This window comes from Rhamphochromis longiceps, linkage group LG6 (genome assembly GCF_057381845.1).
Source record: "Rhamphochromis longiceps isolate RC_006_pf linkage group LG6, R_longiceps_female_GT1.1, whole genome shotgun sequence".
Lineage (NCBI taxonomy): Eukaryota > Metazoa > Chordata > Actinopteri > Cichliformes > Cichlidae > Rhamphochromis > Rhamphochromis longiceps.
In genome coordinates this window covers 7,391,403-7,403,665 of record NC_140562.1, presented here as the reverse complement: position 1 = coordinate 7,403,665, position 12,263 = coordinate 7,391,403, and the positions used below count along the sequence as shown (strand labels likewise).

The 12,263-nt window shown below is 38.1% G+C and overlaps 1 protein-coding gene across 2 annotated transcripts; it reads right to left on the bottom strand.

Annotated features, from left to right (window-relative positions):
- Positions 1–92: 92 nt before the first annotated feature.
- On the bottom strand, positions 93–9,933 carry LOC146667422 (equilibrative nucleoside transporter 2-like). 2 transcript variants are annotated; one of them, XM_085409097.1, is made up of 13 exons: positions 9,693–9,933; positions 8,288–8,361; positions 8,096–8,177; positions 7,542–7,678; positions 6,466–6,605; positions 6,039–6,173; positions 5,801–5,898; positions 5,565–5,634; positions 5,339–5,430; positions 4,871–4,976; positions 4,568–4,653; positions 3,755–3,951; positions 93–811 (listed from the first exon to the last, which is right to left on the bottom strand). In XM_085409097.1, exons 2-13 carry the CDS (start codon positions 8,317–8,319, stop codon positions 700–702), a joined length of 1,287 nt encoding a protein of 428 aa, XP_085265223.1. In that variant the 5' UTR covers positions 8,320–8,361; positions 9,693–9,933; the 3' UTR covers positions 93–699. The 2 variants fall into 2 exon arrangements, with proteins under 2 accessions (XP_085265223.1, XP_085265222.1); XM_085409096.1 differs by having other exon boundaries at positions 8,288–8,339; positions 9,693–9,929.
- Positions 9,934–12,263: the final 2,330 nt, after the last annotated feature.

Genomic DNA, 12,263 nt, shown 5'->3' with positions numbered 1-12,263 from the left:
CAAAAACTGGACTCACTGATACTTTGACATTTTGATACAAAGGCAAATATATCAATTTGTAAAAACTGTGACATAAAACAAGAATGGGAAACCATTTTGAACAAGCCTTTATTAAAAGTTTGAACATACATAAAAAAAAAAACATTTATTGCAACGTATAAAAATTACAAAAACAGAAATAAGCAGTGAAAAAGTTTATAGTTCATTTAATTTAAGTTTTTTTTTTAAACTGTCTTCAGGTAAAAAACATTAATATTTTTAAAAAAACACTGAAAAACTGAGAGATAAATACAGTCGTGTAAAGAAAAGATATAAAAGGTCCCATTAATTAATATTTTAAAAAAAAACAAGAGAGAAATGATTTATTTTAGCTGCATTGATCAATGTCTCTCAAATGAATTGCCCTTTCCAATGAAGTATTCAATGTGACACAAATCACGTAAAATAATGCCAGCACCTACCTGAGACTGAAATACTTACTCTGTATTACAAAGAGTAAAACATTCATTTAGAAATCCTGCATGGCTTACTTTAAAATGCCAGTGCAACAAATGGACAGCTCAGTACTTTATATAGAGTTGTCGTTGTGTCTCATATAAGATATAACATATAACTAAGAACAGGATAAGCATCAAGTGCTTTTACACTTTTCATAACAATATGTCATCAAATGTCAGATATACAGTTTTCCTACTACCTTTAAACCAGTTTTCCTAGTAGGAATGAGAACGATGCTCCCACAGCCAAACCCAGGACCAAGAAGAAGGTCATCAAAGAGCCAGCTGTCTCGCAATCCTTACACCGCACCAACCTGAAGGAGACGAAAACACACAGTTACAACACTATCCAGTACAGTGAACACAACACACAGAGAAGTCGATTCATCTTTTTCATTTATTCTTCAACAAAAACACATGAAAGTTTTTCACAAACCATCAGTACAAGTGAAGTGCTTGTGTCTTCATGTTGCCTGTATTACTTTGGTTTACTTCCTGTTTTATTTTGAAGGTTTAAAACCTCATGTGGCTTTCTGTTTCCTCCCTGTTGCCTTTCTCTTCCCTCTCTTGTTAATGCCTGATAAAGTTCAGTGTTGGTCTCCTTTTTTCCCCTGTGTTTAGTCTGTTTTTGTTGTATTCATTGTTGAAAGTTTTTTGTCATTTGGGATGTGTTTTCTCTCAATTATTGTGCAGCAGTTTGTTATTTTTTAGTTATTAGTTAAAGTACCTTATTTACTTCCTATAAATGTATCCTAGTTTGCTTTTTGTTCTGCAGTAGGGCTGGTGGAGGGTTTCAGGGATCCCTGAACACACAAACTCCCTGAGCGGACACTTGGACCACTGTGAGCAACAGCAGACGTGTGCACTGTGGTCACGCAGGCATCGAATCCATCCAAGTTACATGGTTTAATAAAGTAATCAAATTACAGCATTTACATTTATGTTAGACTACTTTTAATTAAGTGCTTTAGCCCCACTTACAATGAAAATTAAAAAAAAAATCTTGTTCATGACCTGTGTAGTATGCGAACACAATTGGAAGTAAAAATAACTTGAACTCCAACTTTGAAAACACAACTTTCTTTCTTTCTTTCTTTTTTATAAAGCTGTGACTTGTATTATGAGTCTGTGGTCTGGGAGAGAGTCCTGTAACTCTGTCTGCAAAATACAGTATATAATGACCAATGTTGGGCAATTAATTATATAGTTACTTCTTCAAAAAAGTAACTGAGTTTTGCAAACAGCAAATTTTTTTGCAGCTGTTTACCTAAAAATGCAGCCAAGGCGTTTTTTAAATAAACACTTCAAACTTTCTACAGAACAATCAGCTGTTCTGCATCAAATCTGAATCCACACAAATTATTTGTGCCACTCCAAAAAATAATTTCTGTCCACTATGAGATGAAGGAGAACAACAGCCTGATACCTGCAGGCCTGACAGCAGGAGATGTATCACTGCTGTAACACCTGTAACATTCAGCAGTCGCCTCGTTGTTCTGACACACACAATAAAACTACTGACTACACTACACACTAACTACACACTAACTACACAAGATTTGCGCTAAACGTCGCAATACACCGCCGTCACCCCTAAAACTTTCCCCCTTCCTAAACAACTGTTGCCATATCATTTTTTCATTGGTTGACACGGTACATTTTTCGACCAATAGGAAAGGGTTTGTTTTTTTTTTTGTCTTTGCTCACAGGCTTTCGAGTGTTTTCCTTATAAAACGTCGTTTTTACCGTTTCTTCCCGCAGTAAATATAAACAACGACAGTATTCAGGAAGAAAACCAAACATTGCAGATATTTTTTTATCATAACTCTGGTTTTATGTGGCCGATCAACACAATTTAAAAACTGGTATAAAGTCCACACTTTTTCCACCAATTGTTCCGTCTGTCCTGCTCACATCTCCAAAGATTGTACATGTTGTCATGACCGTGGCTTCACTCCACATCAGCCACGCCGCTTTGCTAGCTAAAACACCGGTGTCAGCACATAAGGACGCTGTCATAGCCTGTCAACAACGTTGATTAGCTGCGTATATACGAATGTGAATCACATTATTGGCTGGACTATGGGATAAGGTGGCATCGTTCTAATCCCATACTCTGTCAGTGCGCCGCAGGGCAGCTGTGGCTACAATGTAGCTTGACATCACCAGTATGTGAATGTGTGTCTGAATAGGTGGATGACTGAATGTAGTGTAAAGCGCTTTGGTGGTACTTAGGGACTAAGTAAAGCGTTATACAAATACAGGCCATTTACCATTTACCATATGGGAGCAGCCAGTCACTTACTAACACTGCAAAACAGAATTGTTAAAGTTTTAATTTTAATTTCAATTCCGGTTAAATTTTTTTCTTTTTTGTGCACAACACAGATTTTCTGTGCGCAGAGACCGTGTCAGCAGTGCGCACGTGCGCAGCTTAGAGGGAACTTTCCCTGACCCTGTTCAAAATTCACACCAAAAGATTTTGCAGTTGCACCATCCAGCCACTAGGTGCCACAAGACATTCTTCTTCTTCTTGGGTTTTGTTCAGCCAGAAAATTGTGCTGAATGTCTTTGTTTTGTTCCACTGAAGTCTGTGACTTGAATGACATGTTTCACAAGAAACACAGGAATGGTGTGCATGTGTCAGTGGGTGTAGTGTTCTCAGTCAGTGGTAACATACATATAAGGTGCCATATAAAGTAGGCGGTCTGCACCTTTGGCAGATTTATTTCTTTATTTCGGCTGAAATAAATCCCATGTTACATTTTATGTGTAGCTCATGTGCCCAACATGTGGGGACTCGGAGCTGTGACTGGCTTCTTCTGTCTGTAATTCTTGAGTTTGTTAAAGTGAAGCAAGGATTCAGTTTTCACCTACTTTCAGGTACAAACGCTTAATTTAATTTAAATATTCAAACAAATCAAATAAAACTCCAATGGAAATTTTCTCATTCTTATTTTTTATTTTAGATTACTGTTTTATAGAGAGATTTTCTTCTCACTCTCACACAGTAAAAGTCCCTCACTATGCACCTGTGGCACTTTGACCTTATGCTGCTGCTGTAACACAATCACGTTCCTCGTGGGATCAGTAAAGTATTGATTTATCTTGTGCTTCAAGCTCCATCACATCTGCCTCATTGTAATCAAGTTGTGGAAGTTTTCACGTGTTAGCACACAAACTAAGTCACATCATTAAAGAGCAGTTTATATCCTATAGAGGGATTTTTTTTAAATTGGGGTCTGTTGAGGACTCACTGTGGAGCGTAGGCCATGCAGAGGCTTGCCAGGTATCCATTCGAGAAGGCGAACAGAGCCATGATGACGACAAAGGCACAGTCGTGGCGGAAGACGGCGGTTAGTTTAGAGTCCTGGACATTACATAACATGACCAGAGGGATGAAGACCAGGCGAGAAAACACGACGGCAGGAAACCAACGACTCTCCTTCGACGGCTGCACAAAAACATACAGAAATCAGTCGCTGAAGTTATCTGTAACATCGCAACTTCAAAGTCAGATTACGTGTAACATAATGACTCAATGAGTGCTGTGTGGATTTCAGCTATCAGTCCTCTGGAGTCAGTAGACACGCCTGCATTTCCAAATCACATGATTTAAGATGATCTAGCAGCAAGACGCAGCCTCACTGAGTCTCAGTTTCAACTTGTGTCAAAAGTCTGGACTTTAAACTATAAAGTTTGTGGATTTCATCTGTTATTGTTTCACATCACAATAACCATGCAACAAAATAACCGTGCTTATATTGTCTATAATGTGGACACATGTAACTGTAAATAACTAATAACTAATAACGATGCTATCAAACTATTTAAGTAATATATTTAGACTATGGACACTGTAAAAATTCCAATACTAAAACAACATTTCTTTTTATTGTTTTCATAATCAAAATGGTATTTATTGAAATCCTTCAGTAAAGGCCGTTTTCCACAGGAATCCTTTGAAGTGGAAAAAAACACCTCCAGTCCTCACGAAACAATATTCGATTGGTTTGTTGATTTCTATCTTAGAAACAAAAATGTTTGAAGAAAGCAGGCTGCAGACTCACCCACTGGACGATGTATGGGGTTGTGCGACCGGCCAAGTCCATGACATTGAAAACAATGAAACAGCAGACACAGGTGAACACATTGTCTGTTAGGAAGAGGAAGCAGAGGGTGGACTATAAGGAAGAATTCATCGGTGAGCGAGGAATTTTTGCAGAAAGTTTTCAATGGCCTGAGGGTTTCTCTTTCTCTTTAACTTGGTTAGACCATTACACAAACTTGTGCTGAACACATAACCTGCTCTGGAGTCATATGGTCAACCAGATGCTTCTGTAGTCTGCAGTAATGCTGTAATGATGTCTTACCCCATTCAGCATTGTCGTAGACAGTCCTTACTCGCACTGTGATGACAGGAAACACCGACAGGGTAACAGCAAAGACACACGTCACGCACAGAGCCATCAGCCAGATCTGAGAAACACAGGAAGGTGTTAGTCAGTGATTCCAGTAAGGAGGCATTTGGGAACGCGTGTGAAGATAAGCTCCAGGACTACACGAGGAACATTTTTCATCTGAGGTTAGCAAAAGTGTATCAGCTCTTTGATAGAAGACTTTGTACAACCTCTCAGAGCCAGCTTCCACTATTACATTAGACTGCGCCATCATAACAATTTTGGGTTGTTAGATTTGGAGCCGCGGACCAGTATGTCTCTATGTAGGCAAAAGTCTAAACAGTTTAAAACATGTTACTGTGATCAACAGAGGAGGTTTGAGGGGTTTAGTCAATGCTAGCAGAAGAAGTTTAAAAAATGGACACCAAAGCTAACGTTCACCTTCTTAAAGACAGCCAGGACTGAGGAATGTTCCTGATTCTCCTCTTGCTTACTGAGCTTCCCGTTTGCCTCCAGGTCCTTTTTATTTTTTTCTTTGAAAGGAAAAATCAAAAGAATCAGTTGTAAGCCTCATTAACACTGAACGTAGCTCGGCTAACATGTCAGCTATCTAACATAACGCTGAAAGAAATCATATTTTTATTCATTATACTTAATGAGAACCAACCTGTGCTCTCAAGGAAGACCTCCTCCACTTTATCAGGCTGATGTCTGTTCAGATAGAAATCAGCAAACTTCTGCAGAGGAGTCAACATTTTCAGAAGACTGTAATGTGGCTTTTCTTCCACTGACATGATTCAATTCATTTTTTTAGTTAATATATGACACAGATTTTTCAGTTCAGTTCAAAACAGTCATTTTCATGTCCTTTTGTGATAGTGATTTTATGTGGCGTCTCCATACCAGGCGTGGCAGCAGCAGGTAGCATACCAGAGTCCCCAGAGTAGCCACACAGGGTGTTATGAAGTATCCCAGTGCAGCCGAGCTTTGATCTGATTTACCTGCAGGCAAACAGCTTCATTTACACCTCCAAACTCCAGTAATTTTACATTTTTTACAGTGTGATACTGGTATATTTAAATTACTAACGATGAAATAAAAAAATAAATACATTTTGCCTGTGAGGAGGATCAATGCTTACCTAAAATAGAGAAGAGCATGGCTAAGGCGGCAAAGATCCCAGCGAGGCCCTGACCACTCATGAACAGAGTGCTGTAACGAGGGGGTAAGAGGCCCACCATACCGAAGAGACTGCCCTGCAGCACTGCTCCGCACACTGCACTCACACAAGGTACATGATTAGTTAGACTATAATTATAGTCTACATATATATACATACACATATATATATACACATATATATACTTAGACTATAATTCTTGGCATATTTTTGATAAAGACAATAAGCCTGAAAAGTATTTACAATTTAATGTTTGAACTACGTTGTGATTTGCCAGTGCCAAATGTAACATTTAGGGATCTGATACAAACATTTTACAGCTGCTACATAGTTCATCTGTAGCTGTAAAAATGTTACTGCAGTCATGGGATCGTTTGAGTGAACCTACTGTTGATGAACCAGATGGTTGCCATAGTAATGGAAAAGAAGTTGTCCGGCTCCATGGGGACCTTGACCAAAGCAGCAGTGAGAGAGAAAAGGAGGAAGATGCCGACCAGGCTGAAGGGCACACGAACACGCTCCCTCACGCTGCACAGAGACATGTCTTCATTACCATCAGATAACAGAGGAGATAATCAGACTCTTTAGTTTTCAGGTAAACCTGGTCCTGTCCTGTCCACTAAGGACAGCTTGGTTCAACTTTTATTAACATTGACATCATATTTCTGTCAGTACCAGCCAGCTATGCTTACAGACTATTGCAGTAATTCCTAACAACATTACAGAGATTTGGAGCAGATGTGCTCGTTCATTCAGTCAGTTTAAAGAAAAAAACATTAACATTACTACTACTGCTACTGCTTAAAGCAAAACAAATACAAATAAATACATTAATCATATAATTAACTCTAATTCAAAAACTCAATGAATGTAAATTCTTTGTTGTTACTGTCCCACCCATCTGCAACAGCGCACCTGGAACGCTAACATCATGGAGGGAGGGTCAAGGGTCAAGTCTGGAAGAATTTGCGGCAGCATCTATTCTGTGTTTGTAATAGTCCACTATGAAAAAGTGCAATGAAAAATCTGAAAAGCTGATGACCAAAATGCTTTCCCTCACTGTGTCTTGGATTTCACTGTAGTTACAGTCAGTGTAATACTTGCTGGAAAGCATTTATTAAAATGAACATGTTATGTTGCCATTGCATGAGAAACTAGGGTCACTCATAACATTTCAGTAAATTTATGTTTCTGGATCTATTTATTTCTTATCTTTATCCTTTTACAAAGTTAGGAAATTAGATTGCATCTTTGTATTATGGTTATGATGTTGTCTTACACATAAAGAGTGATACATGGCCTCTTCTTCAAAGTAATAACTACAGCTTATTTATTTCACTTTGGTATCAGAGGATACCTGAAGCCAAAGTGTCAGAGATTTAAAAACTTTAAAGGTCTTGTTCTTGTGACTCAAACTTAATCTAGAAGAGCCATTCAAGCAGTTTTAGTGCTCTTAACACTCACCGCTGATACAGGAAAGAGTTGAGAAGGGTAAACAGCAGCTGTGGCAGTTGGGAAAGCAAAGCCATCCAGCTGTCATAGCTATAGTCTTTGGGAGAAGTTCCTGATGTGCCAGTTGAGTTGAGACGTTCATTGAAATACTTAAAGAGGAAGATTAAAAAAAGCAATTTACTATAAAAGGACATACTGTACATGCTATAAGATTCAAGTAACAGAATAAACACAGAAAGAACAAGAATGATTTGAATCCCTGTGCAAAATTGCAGACATGTTTTTTTTAACTTATTTTCTTCTCAGTAGTGTATCATGAAAATCCTAAATAAGAATAAAATACAAGCAGTTTTTAAGTAAAATCATCATTATTTCATTATTTTAATAATAAAATCATTTAATTAAAATGTATACATTGAAACAAACTGACCTGCCTACCTACACAATCCATTTTCAAAGTTAACAGTGCTAACATGTGATACAGGGATAGACGATAGTCAAGATGGTCTCAATTTAGAGTAAAGAATCTGCTGCTAAAAATGTGGAAAATGACGTGAACATGAAACCTTAGATGCTGTGATGAAAAAATTCCAGGGCAGCAGAGTTCCTAGACCGAGCACAAAGATAATCAGGGCCACAGCCTGTCCGCTGTGAAAACAAAATACAAGTGAGAAGAAGCGCCAACCAGTGTAAAAGAATCCTCCAATGTAAAGGAGGATTCTTTTAGATGTGTGTATATCTCTAGGAATCAGACTCACCGGTCAACAGGTGCACTCTTTTCATTCGACATCCTGATAGTTTGTCACGTCTCTGCGGATGTCAATAGAAGACCCTTAATAATGATTAAAATTATGTGTTTCCATCACATGTACTGACTGAGTAAATGCTCTGTTGACTGCAGGAACAGAAACTTTTTTTTGTTCTTGTTTCTTTTGTACAACCATTTAAAAATACTAGTATAACTCAAATGAGAGAACAGTCAGGTGTCACAATAAGTTGCCCCACAAATTATTTGTGACTGTAAAAATTTGTTTGTCTGCCACAAGACAGAGGAGAACACCACAGGGATAAAAGTGATCTCCTGCCAAAAACTGATTTCCCGTATTTGACAAAAACGGATTGCTCATATTTAAAATGCTATAAATAAGTTGTTGGTCTATAATATGTAAAACATGTGTCAAAATTGACCCTCGTGAATGACATCAAGTAATCATGGGCCACAAACAACATCCCTGTAACAATCAAGTGGACAAAAAGGACCGGATTGGTTATAATGTAAGTACAATAACACAGAGTTATAAGGATACTTGACAAACAGGTAATTTATAAATTTTATATATAACCCTGTTGTAAACCTTGTTCACTGAAGTCTATTTACCAACATACGTAAAGATATTACACATAAAAAACACACGGAAACATTGGAAATCAGTTTTTGGCAGGCAACACTTTTTGGCACAACATCTGTCCGCACTATTGGGGCTGAACCACGTGTTAATGATGGAGGGGTGGGGGGTAACGCTATGCAATATGTTCAGTTTGAGAATTTATATTTCGTGTTAACTGTAGTTAAAGGTGTTAATGCTATCTTATTTTAATAAACAACACTGTCATATGCAAAACTAGGGTGGCAAGACATCATTGTAGTGTGGCACATGCCACCCCATGCCGCAGGGTTTGTCCATCCGAGACTGGCTGTGAGACATCGACTTGCGTCATTAATATGGTTTAACGTCACATCTCCACATGTTGTCTTATCACATTATTCTACTTTATTTCTTAATCTACTGAAAGGAACATAATACATGTTCAACGGATTAAAGCATATTGCTGTTTTTTTTAAATATCTGTAACAACTGCCTGACTAAAGAAACTTTAGAGGATGGATCATTAAAGTGATATTAACTTTGAATAAATATATGTGTCTCGTTATTCTAGCGACGGAAGCTGCGTTTGAGTTTAATTAACCCCAACTTTAATTGTTTTGATGAATTTAAATTTACCCAGCAAGTTAAAAGACGAGTAACCGATACATTAAGTAGTAACAAGTACACGTGTTCCGATTCTTTATGCGATATAAACCAAACCGACAATTAACATCCAAAAGCCAAACGCTGTGTTGAAGCAAGCTAATAAAAACAAAGCACTCGAGTCGGAGCTGACCTGCGAGTCGAACAACGTCTTCTTCTGGGTATCCCTGGATGGATGAATGAAAACGCGGTGAAGAAGATGGTTGTGGGAAAACGTGCCGCCAAAAGCGTTAGAACAAGGAAATGATGAAATGAAACATGATGCGTCGGAACTTCGAATTAGTTCGAGTGCTTCCCCCGCTTCCAACCCACTCAAGGATTGTGCTAATTACTCTAAGGATTGTAACATACAGTCCTATTAAGCATTCAAATTAAGTTGTTCTTCTTTTAACTAGAACTTGGCAGAGATGATGAGCCCCTTAGATGGGTGAGAAACCAGAAGAGACAAATATGGAATGACATTTATGTTACAACAAATGCACGAGCAAATAATAATAATAATAATAATAATAATAATCTGAGCAAATAATTGCATTTCACTGGCGGAATTAAATTCCTCGCGCGTAAATTCAATAACCCGCGCGCGTATGAAGTTATGTGGAGGCGGAGCCCAAAGTAGGACGGGGTCCTTATATGATAGCTGGACACTTTAGGTTACTTGGTTAATCTGAGTTACTCTTATGCAGCTATGAAGTGCTCTTTTAAACCGTATTTGTTTACAGTTTGAAAAATAAAGTTTGCAAAATTAATTATTAACAGTTATTGTTTGCTGTACAGCAGTGGAAATACGCATAACTGTCACTGGATTACTTTAATGTTGAAGAACCAGAGGATTCTATGGCAGGTTTTAAAGCATCTGCAGTGCTGTCCCATTAATCTGCTGTACAGTATTGCACAGCTTCTATGATTTAAAAAAAAAAAAAAAAACAACTCACAACGAGGACCAGGAAAGGAAGAGTGGATCAGAATCTGGCAATTATACATTTGGCCAAAATCCAGACAGTTAAACCATCCAGCAGAAAGTTGCTCAGTCTGCATCAACAGTGAATTTTGGAGGTGGGAACATGATGGTGTCTGTTTTTCAGTATTTCAGCAGCAGTAGGCTACAGTCACACTTCAAATAATTAAAGGATGAATGGAAAAACATACCAAGACATTCTTGATAAAAATCTGCTGCTAGATGATGCCATGGTGCCCTAAGTTCATCCCAAAATGTGTTATGTTTTTAAAGAAAGTGCTGTCAAGAGAAATTGAACCGCACAGTTGAGTTGGTTAGAAATATGCTGTATAATATTATATAATAAGCTAAAGTCATTGATATCCAGTTATTTAAAAAGCAATAGCTATTATTCATTTACTACTCCTGCATGAGGTTTGTGTAATCAAAGAAAACATCAGTCATGCTATCCTTATGTGATTTTCACAGCACCACAATGTTCTTAGAGGATGCTTAAAAAGAACAAATTGTCTGTCAGTTGTTTAAATAGAATTGGAAAAGGCAGAAGAAGACGAAAGTAAAGATCAAAGCTGCTGATGACACCCACCACACTCATGTCATCGGTGAACTTGATGATGTGTCTCTAACTGTGCATTGCTGCACAGTCGTCAGTCAGCAGTGAACAGCAGTGGGCTGAGCACACAGCCCTGAGGGGCTCCAGTGCTCAGTGTAGTGGTGTTGAGATGCTGTTACCGATCCGAACTGTCTGAGGTCTCTCCGACAGAAAGTCCAGGAGTGGGGTTCGACTTCCTCACCAACACATCATTCTGAGCGTCAAACCGTGCAGAAGTTGTTCAGTGCATCTGGTATGGAGGCGTCACCATGGCAGGCAGGTGTCGTCTTCCTGTAGTTAGTGATGGCATGGATGCCGTGCCACATGCGCTTTGTGTTGCAGGGTTGACTTGAGCATATAGCTATATATGCTATAACAATTTAAAGCATATAAAATTCATAACTGAAGATTATCAGTGTTGTCTTCAATCAGATGATTTAGACCTTGACAGGTTGAACTGTGACATCAGAGTTTAATCTTCCTGCATATAAGAAACGTTGAATTCAGTCTCAGTTAGTAATGTCTGACATGACTGTTAGTGTATGCTATTGTTCCTGTTGTTTAGGAAACTGTTTCCACCTTGGGATCCTAAATACAAAATAGGCTGTAAAAATCAGATCCAATACTCTCAGTAAAGGAACATGGCTCATTTTCCAGGAACTAAGATCACTTCAAAGTTGGACAGTGCTCTTCTTCCATTACAAGCACAGCACAGCGTTTTACCTTAACCAGCCTTGTTACAGCTGTTCTGTTTATCCAGCACTTGTTTTTTTTTTTTATCTGTTGTCTGTCTCTGTGTGTTAACCTGCCTCAAACTGGTATAAGAAAATAGACGGGCCGATGTTTTAGGTATAATATCTGATTTAAATTGTGTTGTGACATGACTGGAAAAAATACTAATAAAAAAAAAAATCAACACTATTTACATTTAAAAAAAACAAACCCCCAAACAACAACTACCAAGATAACTTTTTAAAGTATATTTAGGAACAGGATGAAGCTTGTAGGAACTCTACATCGTTGGGGACGGTTAATCAAAATAAACCAGTTGGTAACTCACTCCTGTCTTCCAAAAGTTTACGCAGCAGCCTAAGGTACCAAAACGTATAACTGACACGTCGGCGTTTAAACAGACATTATTAACATTTTAAATA

Coding starts and splice junctions, on each gene's coding strand:
- LOC146667422 (XM_085409097.1), bottom strand. CDS start 8,319: ATGTCGAATGAAAAGAGTGCACCTGTTGACCG. Junction 6,174..6,465: donor AACCATCTGGTTCATCAACA/GTAGGTTCACTC, acceptor GTGTGAGTGCAG/TGTGCGGAGCAGTGCTGCAG. Junction 4,977..5,338: donor TCCTGGCTGTCTTTAAGAAG/GTGAACGTTAGC, acceptor TGTGTTTCTCAG/ATCTGGCTGATGGCTCTGTG.